Here is a 23668-nt window from a genome sequence, read left to right on the forward strand (position 1 = left end):
CTCTGATGCCAGTGTTGAGTTGTTAGATCTGTTCAAATCCTATCCCACTTTGCACAATGGTAGTGCCTCACAACATGATGGAGGGTATCCTCAGTCTGAAGAAGGGACTGTGTCTCCATAAGAACTTTGCAGTGGTCACTCCTACTAAAATTGTCATTGAGAGAAGCATTTGCAGCAGGCAGATTGGTGGGATGAGGTCCAATATGTTTTTTCGTTTGGTTGGTTCCTTCACCATTTGCCCTAGATCCAATCCAGCAGCTATGTCCTTTAAGAGTCAACCAGGTCAGTTTGTAGTGATGCTACTGAGCCAATCTTAGTGATGGATGCTAAAATCCCCATACGAGAGTACATTCTGCATAGAGTCATAGAGTCCTAGAGATGTACAGCACGGAAACAGACCCTTCGATCCAACCTGTCCATGCTGACCGGATATCCCAACCCAATCTAGTCCACTTGCCAGCACCCGGCCCATATCCCTCCAAACCTTTCCTATTCATATACCCATCCAAATGGCTTTTAAATGTTGCATTTGTACTAGCCTCCACCACTTCCTCTGGCAGCTCATACACGTACCACCGTCTGCATGAAAACATTGCCCCTTAGGTCTCTTTTATATCTTTCCCCCCTCACCCTAAATCTATGCCCTTTAGTTCTGGATTTCCCCACCCCAGGGAAAAGACTTTATCTATTTATCCTATCCATGCCCCTCAATTTTGTAAACCTCTATAAGGTCACCCCTCAGCCTCCGACACTCCAGGGAAAACAGCTCCAGCCTGTTCAGCCTCTCCCTGTAGCTCAAATCCTCCAACCCTGGCAACATCCTTGTTAATCTTTTCTGAACCCTTTCAAGTTTCACAACATCTGTCCGATAGGAAGGAGACCAGATTTGCACGCAATATTCCAACAATATTCTAACCAATGTCCAGTACAGCCACAACATGACCTCCCAACTCCTGTACTCAAAACTCTGATCAACAAAGCATCTTTGGAGAAGATCGACTCCAAGTGGAGTTTACCATGGAGGATTGCTAATTTATTAGTTGAGCAGAGCAGTAATCAGCAGGAGAATTTCTCATTCTTGTTTAATCTGATGCCATGAGACTTCATGGAATCTTGAATCTTCATGGAATGTTGAGAAATCCTATGGCAACTCCCTCCTGGCTGTATACCACCATGCAGCATCACATCTTGCTTTTTGGACAGGACATACCCAAGGGTGGTGATGTTGTCCAGGACATTATTCTGAGTATGACTATATCAGGCCATTACTTAATTAGTCTGTGAGACAACTCTCCCAAATTTGAAACTTGCCTCCATTTAATAGTACAAATAGGAGAACTGTGAGGCTTGATAAGATTACAGGGATGGGAATGGCAAAACTATAGTATGCTTTGAAAACAAGAATCAGAATTTTAAAATCAAGGCACTATTTGATTTATGCCAACACAGTTTAGCAAGCTTAGGAATAGTACTTGGATGAGATTTAGTGTGAATAAAGATAAGGGCAATAAAGTTTTAAATGACCACATTTATGGAAGGTGAGACCAGCTAAGAGTTCAATGGTATAATCAAGTTATGAGTTAACAAAGATTTGATTGAAGGTTTCAGCAGAATACAGAACATAGAGAATGCTGCAGAAGGCCAACAGGTTTGGCTCTTTCTGTGGAATTTTAAAATACTTTTGACAAAGCTTACTTTGTCTTTTTAAAAGTATATTTTTAAAAACCCATTTTCAACACCTTTCAGTTGTAAGAAGAGTCATATGGGATTTGAAACATGAACTGGTATTCTCTCTTTCCACAGATGCTGCCAGATCAGTTGAGTTTCTTCAGCATTCTCTGTGTTTGCTTCAGGTTTCCAACATCTGCAGTATTTTGCTTTTATTTCAGAAGAATATGATCTTTCCTCGAAGCACTGCCAATTTATGTTTCTTTTCAAGAAAATATCTGAAGTAAAACAACTTGCTCCTGGAAAATAAAATTGCATAACTTTAAAAAAAATGTCATAGGATGTGGGCATTAATGGGTAAGCCAGCATTTGTTACCCATTCCATAATATCATTCAGGATGTGGTGGTGAACTATATTTTAAAACAGCTGCAATCCATCTGGAACACAGTACTATTAGAGAGAGAGTTCCAGAAGTCTGATCTAGTGACAGCAAAGGAGTAAGTCAGGAAGTTGTGTCACTTTCAATGGAATTTGCTGGTGAGGTCCCCAAGCTCCTGCTGCTCTTGACTTTTTAAATGATAGAGGTGAAGGGTTTGGAAGGTGCTGTTGAAGGAATCTTTGTGAATTCCTGTAGCACTTCTTGCCAAAGCTGGCACTGTTCATTGATGGAGGAAGAAATGGATATTTAATATGGTGTATCCAGTGTCAATCAAATGAGCTGCTTTGTTGGTGGGGATTCACTGATGGCAATGTTATTGAATATAAAGGGTACATGGTAAGATTCTCTTTTGTTGCAGATGACAATTCCTAACACTTCCACTACATTAATATTACTTGCTACTTATCAGCTCAAACTTGAATAGTGAGTGGATTTGAGTGCAGGAATGGGGATGTCTTGCTGCACCTCTGCAGGTGTGTAATGAGACCACACCAGAGGTATTGTGTCCAATTTTGGTCTCCTTATTTGAAGAATAATGTTCTGGTTATGTAGGGATTATCAGATTGATTCCAGGAGTGGCAGGACTGACGTATGAAGAGACATTGGATCAGTTAGGACTATATTAGTTGGAGTTTGGAAGAATCAGGGGTTATTATAGAAATTTATAAAATTCTAGCAGAACTATATGAAATAGAACTAAAGGGGAAAAGGGATATGGAGAGAAAGTAGGAACAGTGTATTAAGTTGGATAATCAGCCATGATCATATTTAGTGGTGGAGCAGACTCGAGAATGGAATGGCCTACACTTGCTCCTATTTTCTATATTTCTATGAATGTTGTCCAAGTCTTGCTGCATGTGCACAAAGACTGTTTCAGTATCCGATGAATTGTCAATGTTGTTAAATATTCTGCAATCAGTAGCGAACATTCCTAATTCTGTCCTAATGATAGAGAGATGGTCACAGTTGAAGCAAAGCAGGTGAGGCTGTGGCTTAGTGATAATGTCATTAGATTGATAATCTAGAGCCCCAGGTAGACTGCTAAATGGACCTCTCTAACTTCAAGTAATGTTGATCTTGCTTATGTTGCTTTTTGCAACTTCTGTGCAGTGTAATTTGTGTGCCTTGCTCTGCCTAAGCAGCCTATGATCTATATGTCCTTGTTTGCGTTGATCTGCCTGTACTGCTTGCAAAATAGGCACATGTGACTACAATAAATCAAATCAAATCAAATTTCAAATCCCATTGTGGCAAACAGTGAAGTTTAATTTTCAAAAAACCTGGAATCAAAGACAGGCTGATGAACATGTAACCATTATCAACTGGAATGATAATCCATCTGGTGCAGTAATGTTCTTTTGGAAAGGAAATATGCTGTCTTTATCTGGTGAACCAGAACCTGAATAATATGATTGACTCTTCATTATCCTCTGAAATGCCCTACACAGTCACCAATTCAAGCCCAATTAGGATTGGGGAACAAACACTGGCCCACACCCCTGCAAACATAAAATAAATAGGAAGATGATTAGGCCCAATACACTACCCTGAGCAGCTCCTACAATAATGTCTTGTAACTGTTATGGACCAGTCCAAACCCCCTCAAAATATATTAAGAAGAGAATCTAGATCCTAACTTTATTCTTATGTTAAAGGTAAGGTGTTGCATTCCAGATTCAATTTGATTGGTCAAACTATCGATTTTAAGCAAAACACACTATACCTCTACACTATAGACAAAATAAAATATAAAATTGGTTTAACTGTAACTATTGACATGCTTAACAAAATAATAGATACTTAATTACTACTAATTAACTGTTCCAATATAATAATATCCATAAACATAGCCTTGGCAAAGGATAAATTAGATTGCCTCACATGCAATTCTGGCAGCAGGAAGAGTACCCCACATGAACCAAAAATAAAAAAGGAAAGATGAACTCAACTATGACTTAACAGAGAGAGGAATAAGAGCTCCCACACGCAACTTCCTTCAATACCCCAGCAACTACAGAAAGCTAAAAATAAACATCTGGTTCTATGGGAGTTTGACTCTACCCATTCAGGCTTTTATTATTCCAAATTATAAAAAAAATCCCCAATGCCTCGTAAGATATTTCCTCTATTGGCTTTGAGCAAACCACTTGGTACCTCTGTTTCAACTGTTCTTCATTAAAAAAAAGCTGCACAAAATACAAACAACCCAACCAGCTTCTTTTGTACTAAATATTAATGCAGCCTGTACAGACTTTTCCCTTTGGTTCCCGTGGGACTTCAGTTTTGCTAGGGCTTACTGATGTGAAAGGCAGTCACTCTCATTGCATCTCTTGAATTTAACTCTTTTGTCCATATTTGGACCAAGACGTTACTGAGGTCAGAAATTGTCTGTAACTGATGGAGCCCAAACTGTGTGTCAATGACCAGGTGTTGCTAGGCAAATTTTGCTTACATCAACCTTCTATACACTTCTGTACATAGAGAACTGATGTTATGGTTCATATTTAAAGAATGTGTGCATAAATTACAGAAATTATTTATTCCCAACTAACACAAAAATAAAAAAAGGAAAGAGGATTCAACTATTACTTATAGTCATAGAGCCATAGAGATGTACAGCACGGAAACAGACCCTTCGGTCCAACCCGTTCATGCCGACCAGATATCCCAATCCAATCTAGTCCCACCTGCCAGCACCCGGCCCATATCCCTCCAAACCCTTCCTATCCATATACCCATCCAAATGCCTCTTAAATGTTGTAATTGTACCAGCCTCCACCACATCCTCTGGCAGCTCATTCCATACATGTACCACCCTCTGCATGAAAAAGTTGCCCCTTCAGTCTCTTTTATATCTTTCCCCCCTCACCCTAAACCTATGCCCTCTAGTTCTGGACTCCCCGACCCCAGGAAAAAGACTTTGTCTATTTATCCTATCCATGCCCCTCATAATTTTGTAAACCTCTATAAGGTCAGCCCTCAATCGCCGACGCTCCAGGGAAAACAGTCCCAGCCTGTTCAGCCCCTCCCTGTAGCTCAGATCCTCCAAACCTGGCAACATCTTTGTAAATCTTTTCTGAATCCTTTCAAGTTTTACAACATCTTTCCGATAGGAAGGAGACCAGAATTGCATGCAATATTCCAACAGTGGCCTAACCAATGTCCTGTACAGACGCAACATGACCTCCCAACTCCTGTACTCAATACTCTGACCAATAAAGGAAAGCATACCAAACGCCTTCCTCACTATCCTACCTACCTGCGACTCCACTTTCAAGGAGCTATGAACCTGCACTCCAAGGTCTCTTTGTTCAGCAACACTCCCTAGGACCTTACCATTAAGTGTATAAGTCCTGCTAAGACTTGCTTTCCCAAAATGCAGCACCTCGCATTTATCTGAATTAAACTCCATCTGCCACTTCTCAGCCCACTGGCCCATCTGGTCCAGATCCTGTTGTAATCTGAAGTAACCCTCTTCACTGTCCACTTCATCTCCAATTTTGGTGTCATCTGCAAACTTACTAACTGTAGCTCTTATGCTCGCATCCAAATTAAATCAGGGATATTATCAGATACAAAGATATATAAAATTGCCAGAACAAAGTAACAAGCCAGAGGTTTAGGAATATTTTAGACTTTCACAAAAGAGAACAAAATGTTTGATCAAGAAGCTGAAAATAGAATAACATGGTAAAATTGCAGGGATCATAGAAACAGATTGCAAAATCTTCTATGAATATGTGGAAAGAAAAATATTGCTAAAGTCAATTCTAGATCTATTATGAAAGACATGATAACAGAACATTTGGAAAGTAGTAATGAGATTGGACAAAGCCAACATGGATTTATGAAATATTTATGAAATGCTTAATAAATCCACTGGAGGTTTTTCAAAATGTAACCAGGATATATTTTGATTTTCAGAATGCTTTTAATAAGGTCCTTCCTAAGAAGTTAATGGGTAATATATTGGTATGTATTGAGAATTGGTTGACAGACAGGAAATAGAGAGTGAGAATAAATGGGTAGTAGACAGTGCCTAATCGGGTACCACAACGACCAGTGTTTGGGCCCCATCTATTAATGATGTATGCAAATGACCTGGATTGAGGCCACCAAATAGAACATTTCCAAGTTTCAAAAACTGGGTGAGATTTTGAGTTGTGAGGAGGGTACAAGGAGGCTTCAGGGTGATTTAGGCAAGTTGAGTGAATGGAAAAATTCATGGCAGAAGCAGCACATTGTAGATAAATGTGAAGTTATACACTTCAGAGTGAAAAACAAACAAAGAAATTAATTAAATTGAGAAATTGAGAAATGTGAATATACAAAGGGATCTAATGGTTTTTCTATACCAGTCAATTAACATAGACAGTTAGAAGGCTGGAAGAACACAGCAAGCCATGCAGCATCAGGAGGTACAGAAGTCGACGTTTCGAGTGTAACCCTTCTTCAGGACACCTGAAATGTTGACTTCTGTACCTCCTCTTGCTGCCTGGCTTGCTGTGTTCTTCCAGCCTCCTGCCTGTCTACTTTGGATTCCAGTATCTGCAGTTTTTTTTGTCTCTAATTAAAGTAGACAGACAAGTGCAACAAGCAATTAGGAAGGCAAATTGTATCTTGGCTGTAATTGCAAGAGGATTTGCATTCAGAAGTAAAGATGTTTCACTGCAATTAAATAGGGCCTTGATGAAACTATATCTGGCAAATTGCATACAGTTTCGGTCTCCCTGACTAAGAAAGGATATATTTGCCATAAACAGAATGCATTAAAAGTGCACTAGGCTGATACCTGTAATAGAAGAACTGTCCGAGATTGGTTGGACTCGGCGTGTTTTCATTTGAATTTAGAAGGATGAAAGCAGATCTGATTAAAACATAAAATTCTTACAGAGCTGAATGGACTAGATGCAAGGAGGATGTTTCTTCTAGTTGGGGATACAGGATATGCAACAGGGTGGCACGGTGGCTCAGTAGTTAGCACTGCTACTTCACAGCACTAGGGAACTGGGTTCGATTCCAGCCTTGGGTGGCTGTCTGTGTGGAATTTGTATGTTCTCCCTATGTCTGCATGGGTTTCCTCCCACAATCCAAAGATGTGCAGGTTAGGTGAACTGGTCAAGCTAAATTGTCCCACAGTGTTCATGGATGTGTAGGTTAGGTGCATTAGTCAGGGTAAAAGTAGAGGAATGGGTCTGGTAGGTTACTCTTCAGAGGGTTGGTGTGGACCTGCTGGGCTGAAGGGCGTGTTTCCACACTGTAGAGATCCTATCCATTTAGGACTGAGATATGGAAAGGTTTCTTCACTTGAAGGGTAGTGAACCTGTGGAATTTTCTACCACAGAAAGCTGTGGAGGTCATGTCATTGTGTATATTCAAGAAACAAATAGTTAATTTTTCAGATTTTAAAGGCATCAAGGGGTATTGGGCGAAATTGGGAATATAGCATTGAGATTGAGGATCACCCTGATCATACTGAATGGGAGTGCAGGCTTGAATGGATAAATGGTCTACTATTGCGCCTAGTTTCTGTGTTTCTATACTGCAGGTCAAGTTAAAGTCTCTATGTACTCACAAGTGTCATGAAATAGTAAAACATTACCTTAAAAAAGTAGTGAAAAACACTTTCTTCCATTCCATAAACAAGCCCAGAAGCAACAACAAATGTAGTAAATCTGCGCTTCTTCTAAAATAAAAGATATAGAAAATATTTTCTTCACAATCAAATCAATGCACCATTGATAGTCATTCATTAATGAAATTATATATTACTATATAAAACAGACTTTTACAATCATTGACCACATGGAAGAATGACAAGAAACCTTATTGAAACAAAAGATTCTTAAAGGACTTGACAGGGAAGATGCAGAAATGTTCTTTCCCCTTGAGGGAGAGTCTAGGACCAAAGGGCATAATTTCAGAATAGGGGGTCGCACATTTTTGCAACAGTAATGGGGAGCAATTTCAACTCTCAGATGGTTGTGAGTCTGTGGAATTCTTTACCACAGAGGGCCACAGAAGCTGACTCATTAAGCATATGCAAGGTTGGCCTAGTTTTTTTTAATCAGCAAGGGAATCAGGGTTATGGAGAAAAGGCAGGAAAGCAGAGTTGTGGATTATCAGGTCATCCATGATCTCATTGAATGGTGGAGTAGACTCAATGACTGAATAGTCTATTTCTGTTCCTATGTCTGTGGTAACTTTACTAACAACCTTTAGCTGAAAAAAATGGTAACAAATACCAAACTAAATAAATTTCAAACCTTTTACAGACAGCATCAAGATCAACTTAAAATATAATGTACCAATCATGTATACGGTGCAATTTTTGATGGGCCTCGCACTGTTGAGGTTTCACAAACACCTTCCACCCTGACCTCAAGTTCACCTGGACCATTTCGGACACCTTTCTCCTCTTCCTGGACCTCTCCATCTTCAGTTCCAGTAACCGACTCTACACGGACATTTACTTCAAACTCACCAACTCCCACAGTAACCTGGACTATACCTCCTCCTACTCCTGCTCCTGTAAAAACGCTATCCCCTACTCCCAATTCCTCCTCCTCCACTGTATCTGTTTCCAGGAAGAACAATTCCATTCCAAAACATCCCATATGACTTCCTGTTTCAAGAACCGCAATTTCCCCTCCCACATGGTCACCAATGCCCTCCAGTGCATCTCCTCCACTTCCCGCGTGTCTGCCCTTGAACCCCACCCCTCCAATTGCAACAAGGATAGAACCTCACTGGTCCTCACCTTCTACCCTACCAATCCCCAGAAATAGCAAATCTTTCTCCGCCATTTCTGCCGCCTTCAGTCAGACCCCACCACCCATTACTGTCGTAAATGTGCGACCCCGTATTCTGAAATTATGCCCTTTGGTCCTAGACTCTTCCTCAAGGGGAAAGAACCTTTCTGCATCTTCCCTGTGAAGTCCTTTAAGAATCTTTTGTTTCAATAAGGTTTCTTGTCATTCCCTCTTCACCCCTATCTGCAATCCGCAAAGACCATTCCCTCCATGACTCCCTAGTTAGGTCCACACCCCCACCAACCTACCCTCTACTCCCAGCACCTTCCCTTGCCACCCCAAGAGGTCCACACGCCCAACAATCTACCCTTCACTCCTGGCACCTTCCCTTGCCACAAGAGGTGTAAAACCTGTGTCCACACCTCCCCCCGTCACCTGCATCCAAAGCTCCAAAGGATCCTTCCACATCCAGTAGAGATTTTCCTGCACATCCAAACACCTCATTTATTGTGTCCAGTGCTTTCAATATGGTCTCTTGTACATTGAGGAGACAGGACACAAACTTGCAGAGTGTTTCAGAGAACTCTCTGGGGCATACGCACCAAACAACCCCACCTCCCTATGGCCGACCACTTCAACTTCCCCTCCCAATCTGCCGACGACATGCAATTCTTGGGCTTCCTCTACCGCCAAATGCTAGCCACCCGACGCCAGGAGGAAGAATGCCTCATCTTCCACTTTGGGACCCTTCAACCACATGGCATCAACATTGATTTCACCAGTTTCCTCATCTCCTCTTCCTCCACCTCATCCCAGATCCAACCCTCCAAATCGGCACTGCACTCTTGAACTGTCCCAACTGTCCATCTTCCTTCCCACCCATCCACTCCACCCTCCACTCCGACCTATTACCATCAACCCCCACCTGCATCTACCTATCGTTTTCCCAGCTATCTTTCCCCCAGCCCCATTCCCCCACTCCTGCTCTGTCAGCCCACTTCCCAACCCCTTAACTTCCTGATGAAGGGCTTATGCCCAAAACATTGACTCTCCTCTTCCTCGGATGCTGCCTGACCTGCTGTGCTTTTCCAACACCACACTTTTCAACTGACACTGTTTACCCTCAAGCTCCAATCGAATACTTGCAATGGCAACCAAGTCCTATCCTCACACTCTTGTCACTCCTGTCCTGTTTCATCCTTTCTCATTCAACCACCATTTCCATCTTGCTGTGAATGCCAATATACTCTCTTTGTAATTTTTCCCTCCTTCAGGATTTGACCTCCAGTTGGCACTGGAGTAGCTGAGTTCTTTTAACCATACAGGGAAATCCCAAGCACGGACATTGTTCCACAATCACTTCCCCCATCAAAAAGAATAATGTTGCCTTGTTCCATATTTATACTCTTTATATTAATTTTCATGATCATTAGAAAGGATCTATATGATAACTTGATGTTCTTACTAGCCACATTAAGGATATAGTAACAGAAAAGTTAATTAGACTAATGAACTCCATTTTAATTTCTACTTATCTCCCCTGGTTTCCTAACCATTAATACCCTGAATAAAAACACATGAATCTCAGATTTTTAAGTTTCCAATTGATCCTAGCCTCAATTGCTTGCTGGGGAGAAACTTGACATTGTGGATCAACTGTCCATCATCAAACTACTCATTTTTATTTTGGAAAATTTTTATGTTGGATTCTATAGCACCACGCTGAAGCACAATGCCAACTGTGTGCTCAGGGAACAAGCTGATAAACTTCCCTGTAAAAAACATTACATATCAATGCTAAACAATGAAGTCATTCTTAATGTATTTCACTTCTTTCTTGACAACAAAAGGCTGATGTAATGTGAAAGAATGTATTAAAAGCAGAAACAACATTCTTCAATATGATTCACTGTAATTTTCTCTTACATCCTCTGAAAATAAAGTTTGTCAATGTTGATTAAAAAAATTAAAAGCTAGTTGACATAGAACTTGTTTGAGTCACTCGTGATTTGATGGATATAATGAAAAGGATGCAACTACACACACTATAGGAAGGATATGATTGCACTGGAAGGGGTGCAGAGGAGACTCACATTGCATTTAAATGGAACATTTCAGGTATGAAGAGAAGCAGATAAACTCGGATTAGTGAAGGTTCAGGGATATGGATACACAAGATATGGATATACATGATTACGAGAAGTATGGGGGTAAATAGAAAGTAGCTATTAATTGAAAGATCAAGAACAAGGGGATACAATTTTAAAGTGAAAGGCAGGAGGTTTAGAGGGACTTTGAGGGAAAGAATTTTCACCTCAAGTTTAGTGATTGTAATGAGGTCAGCCATGTCGACTTCACAGAATATGAGTTCCCTGATTAGGACTATTTAGTTGGTCCAATCAGGGGGATCCCTGGCCAAACAGATTAAAAACAGAAGTGTCAAACATCCTGACAGTCTGAGACCTGGTTCTGACGAGACTGCACCAGAGTCAAGGATTTTCTATGTGTAAACAATGGATGACTTAATGATGGGATACTGGCCTCTGTGGAGTTATTTCACAGAGGGGATATGGAATGAACTGCCTGGCAGTATAGTTGAGGTGAGTAACCTCACAACTTTTAAAAAGTACTTGGATGAACACTTGAAGTGTCATAACATTCAAGGCTATGGATCTAGTGAAGGAACATGGGACTGCTGTAGGTCCAGGTATATTTTTGGAGGTTCAGATTTCCTGTGTGACTCTATGATTCTATATGAATTAGATGCAGGACGAAGGCCATCAGGTCTCTCTTTCTCACTCCACTATTCAATAAGATTATGGCTGATTGGATTGTAGCAGCAGATTTGCATTTCTAAATACCCCTGATAATCTTTCATCTCCTTGCTTAGCAAGAATGTACATAATTCTGTTCTAAAGATATTCAAAAATACACTGCTTCCACCAGCTTTTCAGGGAGAGAGTTTCAAAGATTCATGAAACCCTATACCCCAAGAGAGAAAACAAGCCACCTTCTCTCTGTTTTAAATGGGTGATCCATGATTATTAAATACTGAACCCATGTTCAGTGGGCACATCCTATTCCCATACGTGGACACATTCTTTTCACATCCACCCTGTCAAGACCCCTCAAGATCTTCTATGTTTCAATCAAGTCACCTCTTACTCTTCTAAATTCCAGCAGGTATAAGCCAATCCTCTCCAGCTTTTCCTCGTAGGACAGAACGCAACCCTCACTCCCCACCCCCATTACAGGTATTAATCTTGTAAACCTTCTCTGAACTGCCTCCATTGCATTAACATCCTTCTTTATAAGTGACCAATAATGTACACAATACTCTAGATGGGGTCTCCAGAGTCCTGTATACTTGAAGCATTTCCTCTCTACTTTTGTATTCAACTCCCCTCATGATAAATGAAAATAATCTATTAGCTTTCCTAAATACTTGCTTTTACTTGCATACAAACCTTTTCTGATTGATGTATGAAGATACCCAGAACCCTCTGCATCTCAAAGCACTGCAATCTCTTTGGTAACCATCTTATGTCCTCTGCAAAACTGACTATCCCACCTTTCTTTGTGTCATCAGTGAATTTGGACACCATATCTTCTGTCCTTTTTTCTAAATCATTTGCATAGATTGCAAATAGTTGAGATCCCTATAGCACACTATTTGTTGCATTTTATTAATCTGAGAAAGATCATTATGCTTACTCTCTGCCTTCTGTTAGCCAGCCAATGTTTCAAGCCATGCCAATACACTACCCCTACACATGAGCTTTTACTTATCACAGTGACCTTTGACTGACGTCCCATAAAAATGCCTTCTGGAAATGTAAGTACTCTACTTCCAATGTTTCTCTTTATTCACGGCATGAATTACCTCTTCAAATAACTCCAATAGATTGCCCTTTCATAAAACCTTGTTGACTCTGCCTGATTACTTTGAACTTATTTAAGTGATCTGCTGTAGCTTCTTTAATATCAGCTTCTAATATTTCCTTTATTACAGATTTAATCTAACTGGCCTGTAACTTCCAGGTTTCTGTCTCATTTTCCAATCTGAATCAAGGGTGTTTTAGAAAATTAAAACCAATGTATCAATGTATCTACCAATGTTATCAAGTAATATATATGCATGATGGTATAATTTTCCCTCTCATAATGTTGCCAACTCATGTCATGCATGGTTGTATAGGTGTGGCAGTTTTCCTTTACCTTGTCCAAGGATCTAATCTAGAAACTTTAGTATTTGTACAAGTGTGTATTAATTGATTGATTGATTTACTGTTACGTGTTCTGTATTACAGGGAAAAACTTTGTTTGTGGGCAGGACAAGCAGATCATAGTAAGCAAGGATGTACAGATCAGAGGTTGTAAAAAGACTTAAGCAGAGACATAATTTAAGTTTAAAAGTGTAGAATGATTATAAGAAGTTTTAGAGTTAAATCTGCTGTTGGGAGCATGCAAGGAGTTGAATGGTGTCAGCACCATTGGAGTGTAAACATTATTCTATATAGTGAGGCCTGAGTCAAAATACCTATTCAGTTTCAGCTACTAATTTCTTATTTTCCATTATTAATTATCCAGTCTCATTCCGAGAGCACCAATGCTCACTTAGTTAACTCCTTTCTTCTTTAAATAGTTAGAGAAATTCTTACCATCTGTCTTTATATTTCTAACTAGTCATAGAGTCACAGAGATGTACAGCATGGAAACAGACCCTTCGGTCCAACCCGTCCATGCCGACCAGATATCCTAACCCAATCTAGACCCACCTGCCAGCACCTGGCCCATATCCCTCCAAACCCTTCCCATTCATATACCCATCCAAATGTGTGGAGCCACAGAAAATGGTGGAGATACAAAATGAATATTTTGCATCAGTATTTACTATGGAAAAGGATATGGAAGATATAGACTGTAGGGAAATAGATGGTGACATCTTGCAAAATGTCCAGATTACAGAGGAGGAAGAGCTGGATGTCTTGAAACGGTTAAAGGTGGATAAATCCCCAAGATCTGATCAGGTGGGAAGCTAGAGAAATGATTGCTGGGCCTCTTGCTGAGATATTTGTATCATTGATAGTCACAGGTGAGATGCTGGAAGACTGGAGGTTGGCAAACGTGGTGCCACTGTTTAAGAAGGATGGTAAGGACAAGCCAGGGAACTATAGACCAGTGAGCCTGACCTCAGTGGTGGGCAAGTTGTTGGAGGGAATCCTGAGGGACAGGATGTATATGTATTTGGAAAGGCAAGGACTGATTCGGGATAGTCAACATGGCTTTGTGCGTGGGAAATCATGTCTCACAAACTTGATTGAGTTTTTTGATGAAGTAACAAAGAAGATTGATGAGGGCAGAGCAGTAGATGTGATCTATATGGACTTCAGTAAGGCGTTCGACAAGGTTCCCCATGGGAGACTGATTAGCAAGGTTAGATCTCATGGAATACAGGGAGGACTATCCATTTGGATACAGAACTGGCTCAAAGGTAGAAGACAGAGGGTGGTGGTGGAGGGTTGTTTTTCAGACTGGAGGCCTGTGACCAGTGGAGTGCCACAAGGATCGGTGTTGGGCCTTCTACTTTTTGTCATTTACATAAATGATTTGGATGCGAGCATAAGAGGGACAGTTAGTAAGTTTGCAGATGCCACCAAAATTGGAGGTGTAGTGGACAGCGAAGAGGGTTACCTCAGATTACAACAGGATCTGGACTAGATGGGCCAATGGGCTGAGAAGAGGCAGATGGAGTTTAATTCAGATAAATGCGAGGTGCTGCATTTTGGGAAAGCAAATCTTAGCAGGACTTTTACACTTAATGGTAAGGTCCCAGGGAGTGTTGCTGAACAAAGAGACCTCGGAGTGCAGGTTCATAACTCCTTGAAAGTGGAGTCGCAGTTGGATAGGATAGTGAAGAAGGCGTTTGGTATGCTTTCCTTTATTAGACAGAGTATTGAGTACAGGAGTTGGGAGGTCATGTTGTGGCTGTACAGGACATTGGTTAGGCCACTGTTGGAATATTGCGTGCAATTCTGGTCTCCTTCCTATTGGAAAGATGTTGTGAAACTTGAAAGGGTTCAGAAAAGATTTACAAGGATGTTGCCAGGGTTGGAGGATCTGAGCTACAGGGTGTTCCCTCCTTAATTTTGGTCATTCTTTTTTCTTATATTCTGTCCAAGTTTCTAGCCTACCACTTATCTTTGGAAAATTATATGCTTTTACTTTTTGTTTGATGTCACAATCTTCATAGTCAACTACTGAATATAGTTCCATTTCTTTGGTTTTTTTAATTCATTGGGATACATTCTATGAAATATCCTCCGAAATGTTTGTCAATGCATCTCAATTGACTCATTTAACCTAATTTGTCAATTAATTTTAGCCAGCTCTGCTCTCATGCCCTCATAGTACCCCTTACTTAATTTTTTAAAAAATAGCCTTGGACCCATATTTATGGCATGAGAGACTCATCCAAAATTAGGAACTGAACATATTTTAGAATTAGAATTCCTATAGAGTGGGCCAAAGGGCCTGTTTCCAACAAGTCCACACCAAACCCCTCCAAAGAGTAATCCAATCAGACCCATTTCCCTACCATACGTTTACTTCAGACTATTGCACCTAACGTACACATCCCTGCACATTATGGGCAATTTAGCATGGCCAATTCAGCTAACCTGCATATCTTTGGACTGTGGGAGGAAACCGGAGCATCCAGAGGAAACCCAGGCAGACACAGGGAGAATACACAAACTCCACCTGAGGCTGGAATTGAACCTGGGTCCCTAGTGCTATGAGGCAGCAGTATTAACCATTGAGCCACCGTGCCACCCAAGCTGCATTTTACTTAGTATTTCAAATCAAGTATGCAAACACAGAAACTAGCTATTTTGCCTAACTAACTATCCCTGAAATCAAATATGCTACATTTCTCAGGTACTCTGATGTTGCACATTTCATATTCTTGCCAACGTTCAGCTAAAGAAGTTTCTCCTAAATTCTCAACAACACTGGACTATTAAAGCTGCGCACAGGAAGTTTACTTTTTTTAAAGTTCAAGGTATTTTCTGTGATAACATACAGTTTTTCCAAGTTTGATAACTAGTTTCTCAAGGCTGAGGTGATCCTTAAAGTTTGGATGGGCCTTTCTTCTACGATACTCATCTTCTGTTAACACATCTTCCTGCAAAAAAAGGAGTTTATTTGAGTTTTTATGGCAATAAAACACATTACAACATCAAAAGCAAATGTAAAAATATACATCACCTTATCATTAAATGCAGAATGTATGTATCATGGAGAGTGTACAAGGCAGCAATTAAAGCATTCAGATTTTTTTCTCCAAATTTCCTTTCTCATTAAGGTGAAAGTGAGGTCTGCAGATGCTGGAGATCAGAGCTGGAAATGTGTTGCTGGAAAAGCGCAGCAGGTCAGGCAGCATCCAAGGAACAGGAGAATCGACGTTTCGGGCATAAGCCCTTCTTCAGGAATGGGGAAAGTTTGTCCAGCAGGCTAAGATAAAAGGTAGGGAGGAGGGACTTGGGAGAGGGGCATCGGAAATGTGATAGATGGAAAGAGGTCAAGGTGAGGGTGATAGGTCAGACTGGGGTGGGGGCGGAGAGGTCGGGAAGAAGATCTCAGGTTAGGAAGGCGGTGCTGAATTGGATGGATTTGACTGAGACAGGGTGGGGGGAGGGGAAATGAGGAAACTGGTGAAATCCGAGTTCATCCCTTGTGGTTGGAGGGTTCCTAGCCGGAAGATGAGGCGTTCTTCCTCCAACCGTCGTTTTGTTGTGGTCTGACGATGGAGGAGTCCAAAGACCTGCATATCCTTGGTGGAGTGGGAGGGGGAATTGAAATGTTGAGCTACAGGGTGGTTGGGTTGGTTGGTCCGGGTGTCCCAGAGGTGTTCTCTGAAACGCTCCGCAAGAAGCCGGCCTGTCTCCCCAATATAGAGGAGGCCACATCGGGTGCAGAGGATGCAATAGATGATATGTGTGGAGGTGCAGGTGAATCTGTGGCGGATATGGAAGTTTCCTTTGGGGCCTTGGAGAGAAGTGAGGGGGGAGGTGTGGGCGCAAGTCTTGCACCTCCTGCGGTTGCAGGGGAAGGTGCCGGGAGTGGAGGTTGGGTTGGTGGGGGGTGTGGATCTGACGAGGGAGTCACGGAGGGAGTGGTCTTTACGGAATGCTGATAGGGGAGGGGAGGGAAATATATCCTTGGTGGTGGGGTCCGTTTGGAGGTAGCGGAAATGACGGCGGATGATGCGCTGTACATGGAGATTGGTGGGGTGGTAGGTGAGGACCAGTGGGGTTCTGTCCTGGTGGCGGTTGGAGGGGCGGGGTTCAAGGGCGGAGGAGCAGGAAGTGGAAGAGATGCGGTGGAGGGCATCGTTGACCACGTTGGGGGGGAAATTGCGGTCCTTGAAGAAGGAGGCCATCTGGGTTGTGCGTTTTTGGAACTGGTCCTCCTGGGAGCAGATGCGGCGGAGTCGAAGGAATTGGGAGAATGGGATGGCGTTTTTACAGGGGGCAGGATGGGAGGAGGTGTAGTCCAGGTAGCTGTGGGAGTCGGTCGGTTTGTAGTAGATGTCCGTGTTGATTCGGTCGCCTGAGATGGAAATAGAAAGGTCGAGGAAGGGGAGGGAGGAATCTGAGACTGTCCAGGTGAATTTGAGGTCGGGGTGGAAGGTGTTGGTGAAGTGGATGAACAGCAATATCTGGAGATCAACATGTTTCATAACTTTATGGTGCACTGATCTTGTCCCTTCCTCTAAGCCAGGAAGTCCGGGTTCATGGCCCACATGCTCCAGAGCTATATACAAACATCTCTGAACAGGTTGATTAAAAATATCTATAGCATAGCCTTATTGGTTGCATCTGCAAAGGAGTCACTAATCAAATCTGCAGTTTTGTTTAATCTGCCTTCAAAAAGCTCCATGAAATCACAGAGTCCAGGCAAAAAAAAATTGAAAAGTGTGGTGCTGGAAAAACACAGCAGGTCAGGCAGCACAATGTTCCTGCTGAATTACATGCATTTGAAGTCAGTTGGATGGTACTATGCAGGATTTACTCTGTATTAAATACTATAAATGCATGGCAGAGCAAGAAAATTTAAAGGTACAATGCTTTCAAAAACTGGGCACACACAATTATAAATTTAGAAGGGAGCCTTTGTGCAGAGCTGTACAATCTTAAACTCAGACATCTGCAGCAATCAAGCAGCACAGCTTCAAAGCTGTCTCTTCTTATGGAATGGTGCCCAGGAGTGACAAAATTGTCCAAATTCAATGTAATTAACTAATACAGGACTGTCTCTACTTATATCTGTCATTTTTCCAATCTTTCTTTCTGAGGTTTGGGCCATATATATCCCATTTGATTGGTCTACACTTCTGGGAAAGGAACTGCAATGGCTTGCCATTGCGTTTTGAAGGATAGCTCATCAGAAAAGTCTCCTACTCTTATCACCTGCCATCAGACATATTGGAAGGATTTATAATATGATAACGAACTCGAATTTCTGGTGTGGGGCTCAAACCGCAAGTTTCTGGTTCAGAGGTATGAATAATATTACTGTACCAAAAGTCCTTCTATTTCTACTTCAGAAGCAATGAAACAAGGAGTCAATAGCTGGGCTACAGCACCATTGCAGAGTGACATGATCTTGGGTTGTCTTTCTGTTCATGCATGCCTGGTATTTGCCATCCTCCTCATCCTTGAGCTTTAACAAAGGCTTTTAATGTGTTGAGGTGCTTTTTAGAAATTTTCAAAGCATTTCAGAAATGTTGCAACCTCATTTTGCATATCTTTTTAATGGTCCCCAGCCTTTTAAATTTCATCAGTGCACACATTGTATTTCCTGCACCCATACAAATCCTCAACTGGACCTAAATACAGAAAACCAAATGCAAATTTAGGTACTTCCATGCAGATTTTTAAAATGTTCTTATCATTAATGTCAAAACTATATCAATATTAGGAAATCTAGTAGAGGTATCATCACAAGTGCTAGATGGCAATCAGTAGTTGGAATACTGGTGGCATTTTCCTTTCCCTTTTCGGGGGAATAAAACATAAATATGGCAAGCTGAGTAATACCTTTAGTTCTGTAAAATTTTGCAAACCGGCTCAGTTCATTTATTCTCAGTTTTAGAGCAATTTAGAAAAACACATTAGGGACATGACTACAACATGCTCAGCAAATACAGTGACTGATGGGGAAATCACGATGGCAGTGTCCATCTGAAATTGTAATTTAGATTTTAAGCCAATTTCCTTTCAGGATTAATAAATGTAACATCACTAAGTTTATTGAGGAGCAACTTGCACTTCAACTATATTTTCAATTGGCCACAGTTTGTTCAATCAATCAGCACATCTACAAAATTTTCAGGCAGTTAAAATTAATGCACAAATCACTCATGATCAATGGGTTTTGTGTTCTGAATGTTAGTTCCTTCTTAAATGTTAGTAAAACTCAACTGCAATAAATGCTTAATTTTGTAACACAATTAAAAGACAGCTGCTATGCAAATTAATTTTATTAATAATTAAATAACAAATGCCAAAATATTTTGAAATTTTCTTACAGGATCGGTGGACTTGGTTTGTCCCCATGTCATTATTGTTGACAACAGAATGAATGTTTTTGAGCTTTCGAAATTTCCTATCTCTGAATGCAATGCTGTAAAGAAAGAAGAGAAAGGAAAATAAACACTACCCTTTCGCATTTTTCATTGTTTATGTGGTTCAGAAAAAGCCAAGAAAATGTACAATATTTATTCAGAATTGTATTTTTTAATTTAATTGCAAAACACTGAGAACTTGAAATGATTGATAACTTGGTCAGTTTTCCCTCACTGTGAGAAAGTCAGAAACTGCTGGAAAAACTTAGCAGGTCAGGCAACACCTGTGGAGAGAAAGTAGAGTTTAGCAACGCAAAATGTGGTCTCTTCTGCAGTGGGGAGATAAATCACAGGCTGGTCGACTGCTTTGCAGAACACCTACATTCTGTTTGCCTGTCATTTCAACACACCACCATGCTCCCTGGCCAACATCTCTGTCTCGGGCTTGCTACGGTGTTCCAGAAAAGCTCAGCACAAAGTGGAAGAACAACATCTCATTTTCTACCCCCTCAATATCAAGTTCAATAATTTTAGGGCCTGAGCAGATTGGAAAACAGCAAATGTGACATTTCTGTGTAAAAAGGGAGATATACAAAAGAGTTAGTTTAACTTCTGTAGTGGGGAAATGCTTGAATCTATTATCAAGGGAGAAATAGCAAGACATCTAGATGGTTGGGCAGACGGAGAATGGGTTCGTGAAAGGCAGGTTATGCCTGACGAGTATACTGGAATTTTATAAAAATATTATAAGCATGGTGGACAATGGAGACCCAGTAGATGTAGTGTATCTAGATTTCCAAGAGGCATTTGGCAAGGTGCAGCACAAAAGGCTGCTGCATAAGATAAAGATCCATGACATTACAGGTAATGTATTAGCATGGACAGAGGTTTGATTAACTAACAGGAAACAAAGAGTGGGGATAAATGAGTGCTTTTCTGGTTGGCGATCAGTGGCTAGTGGTGTGCCTCAGGGATCAATGTTGGGATAGCAATTATTCACAATTTATATAGATGATTTGGAGTTGGGGACCATGTATACTGTGTTAAAGTTTATAGATGACACTAGGACAAGTGGTAGAGCAAAGTGTGCAGAGGACTGTGAAACTTTGCAGAGGGATATAGATACATTAAGTGAGTGGGCATAGGTCTGGCAGATGGAGTACAATGTCAATAAATGTCAAGTCATCCATTTCAGTGGGAATAACAGTAAAAAGGGCGATTATTTGAATAGTAAAAAATTGCAACATGCTGTTGTGCAGAGAGACCTGGGTGTCCTTGTGCGTGAATCACAGAAGGTTGGTCTGCAGGTAATTAAGAAGGCAAATGGAATACACTGGCACTAAAGGGCGTGCAGAGAAGGCTCACTAGATTGATTCTGCAGTTGAGGGGATTGGTTTATGAGGAGAGACTGAGTAGATTACGATTATATTCATTGGAATTTAGAAGAATGAGGGGGGATCTTACAGAAATATATAAAATTATGAAGGGAATAGGTAAGATAGAAATTGAGGGGATGTTTCCACTGGTGGGTGAAACTATGACAAGAGGGCAGAGCCTCAAAATAACGAGGAGTAGATTTAGGACCGAAGAGAGAAGGAATGTCTTCACCCAGTACGTTGTGAATCTGTGGAATTCAGTGCCCAGTGGAGCAACTGAGGCCACATTGTTGAATGTTCTTAAGGTAAAGATAGATAATTTTTTTAAGAGTAAAGGAGTTGAGGGTTATATTGAGAGGATGGGAAAGTGGAGCTGAAGGCCATAAAAATATCAGCCATGATCTTGTTGAATGGCGAAGTGGACTCTTTTCTGCTTCCCCCTCTGTGCTATACTTCTGGTTAAGTTTGCTTGGTATGCTTGACACCTTCCAGGACAAAGCACTCCACTTAGAATCATAGAGATGTACAGCATGGAAACTGACCCTTCAGTCTAACTTATCCATGCCAATCAGATTTCCTACATTAATTTAGTCCCATTTGCCAGCATTTGGCTCTTGTCCCTCGAAACCCTTCCTGTTCATATACCCATCCAGAGACCTTTTAAATGTTGTAATTATACCAAGCCTCCACCACTTCCTCTGGCGGTTTATTCCATGGATGCACCATCCTCTGCATGAAAAGATTGCACCTTACATCCCTTTTAAATGTTTCCCCTCTCACCTTAAACCTCTGCCCTCTAGTTTTGAACTCTCCTACCCTGTGGAAAAGACCTTGACTATTCACCCCATCCATGCCTGCCATGATTTTATATATTTCTATAAGGTCACCCCTCAGCCTCCAAAGCGCCAGGGAAACTAGCCCCAACCTATTTGGCCTCTCCCTATAGCTCAAACCGTTCAACACTGGCAACCTTCCTGTAAATCTTTTCTGAACCCTTTCAAGTTTCGCAACATCTTTCCTATAGCAATGAGACCAGAATTGAATGTGTTATTATAAAAGTGGCCTAACTAATGTCCTTTACAGCCACAACATGACGTCCCAACTCTGATACTCAATGCACTTTATTGGCATCCCATTTGCCACCTTCAATATTTACTCTCTTCACTACTGATGCAAAGCACTACAAGATGCACTGCAGTAACTCACCGAGGCTCCTCTAACAGTACCTTCCAAACCCACAAATTTTACTCCTGGAAGAAAAAAAGTAGTAGACACATGGAACAGTACCACGTGGAAGCTCCGCTCCAAACAAAATACCGCCCAGAATTGGAATTATATCGCAATCCTTCACTATAGTTAGTTCAGAAAGAGACCATAGGATAACAGAAAAGAAGTAAACCATGTCACCCATCAAGTCTGCTCTGCCATTCAGTGAGATCATGGCTGATCTGATCATCCTCAACTCCATATTTCGACCTTTTCCCCAGATGCCTTGATTCCCTGACTGATTAAAAATCTGTCTACCTCAGCCTAGAATATATTTAACAATCCAGCCTCTAAAGCCTTCTGGCAGAAAATATTTCCACAGAATGACTACAGTCTGGGAGAAACAATTCCTCCTCATCTCTGTCCTAAATAAGTAACACCTTGCTCTGAAATTATGTTCTCTGGTCCCAGACATCTCCACAAGGGGAGATAACCTTGCAGCATCTTCCATGCAAACCTCCCGACAAATCTTGAGTGTGGTGCTGGAAAAGCACAGCAGGCCAGGCAGCATCCGAGGAGCAGGAGAATCGACATTTCGAGCATAGGCCTTTCATCAGGAATGAGGCTTGTGGGTTGGGGCTGAGAGATAAATGGGAGGGGGGTGGAGTTTGGGGGAGGTAACTGGGAAAGTGATAGGTGGATAAAGGTGAGGGAGAAGGGATAGGTCAGAGGGGGCAGTGATGAATGGGTTCGGAGGGTAGTGCCGAGTTGGAGGTTTGGGACTGGGAATAATGTGGGGGTAGGGGAAATGAGGAAGTTGTTCAAATCCACATTTATCCCACATGGTTGCAGGGTCCCAAAGCGGAATATGAAGCGTTCCTCCTCCAGGCGTCGGATGGTAACGGTTTGGCAGTGGAGGAAACCCAGGACCTGCATATCCTTGTTGGAGTGGGAGGGGGAGTTGAAGTGTTCAGCCATGTGGCGATGGAGTTGGTGTGTCCGGGTGTCCCAGAGGTGTTCTCTGAAACTATCCACAAGAAGGCGTCCTGCCTCCCCGATATAGAGGAGACCACAGCAAGTGCAATAGATGCAGTAGATGACATTGGTAGAGGTGCAGGTGAATTTCTGACAGATGTGGAAGGATTCCTTGATGCCTTGGATGGAAGTGAGGGGACTGGTGTGGGCACAGGTTTTGCACTTCCTGCCGTGGCAGGGAAAGGTGCCAGGAGTTAGATGTGGGCTGGTGGTGGATGTGTCCTGATGAGGGAATTGTGGAGGGAATGGCTTTTTTGGAACATTGATGGGGTGGGGAGGGAAATATATCTCTGATGGTGGGGTCCTTTTGGAGGTGGAAGAGGATGAAGTGTTGTATGCGGAGGTTGGTGGGGTGGAAGGTGAGGACCAGTGGGGTTCTGTCCTTGTTGCACTGGGAGAGGTGGGATTCAAGGGCGGTGGTGCGTGAAGTGGAGGAGATGTGCCGGAGGGCCTCGTCAACCACGTGGGAAGGGAAGTTGCGATTGTGGAAGAATGTTTTTGGAAGATTTGAGGAAACCTTGGAGGGAAGTACATGAAAGTTTGTTTAGCTTATGTTCAGTG

At 41.7% G+C, this 23668-nt stretch overlaps 1 protein-coding gene across 1 annotated transcript in view; it reads right to left on the minus strand.

The window, feature by feature from the left end:
• ak7b (adenylate kinase 7b) overlaps positions 1–23668 on the minus strand; it is an 82371-nt gene that overhangs the window by 44519 nt on the left and 14184 nt on the right. Inside the window, exons 4-6 of the mRNA XM_043697055.2 lie at positions 19455–19549; positions 15945–16046; positions 7711–7794 (exon numbers count right to left, since the gene is read on the minus strand). Of these exons, the coding sequence (XP_043552990.1) occupies positions 7711–7794; positions 15945–16046; positions 19455–19549 (281 nt within the window). The remainder of the gene's footprint in view (positions 1–7710; positions 7795–15944; positions 16047–19454; positions 19550–23668) is intronic.

This window comes from Chiloscyllium plagiosum, unplaced genomic scaffold (assembly GCF_037043375.1).
Source record: "Chiloscyllium plagiosum isolate Xiang-an unplaced genomic scaffold, Cpla_swu_hap1 HiC_scaffold_8, whole genome shotgun sequence".
NCBI classification, from domain to species: domain Eukaryota; kingdom Metazoa; phylum Chordata; class Chondrichthyes; order Orectolobiformes; family Hemiscylliidae; genus Chiloscyllium; species Chiloscyllium plagiosum.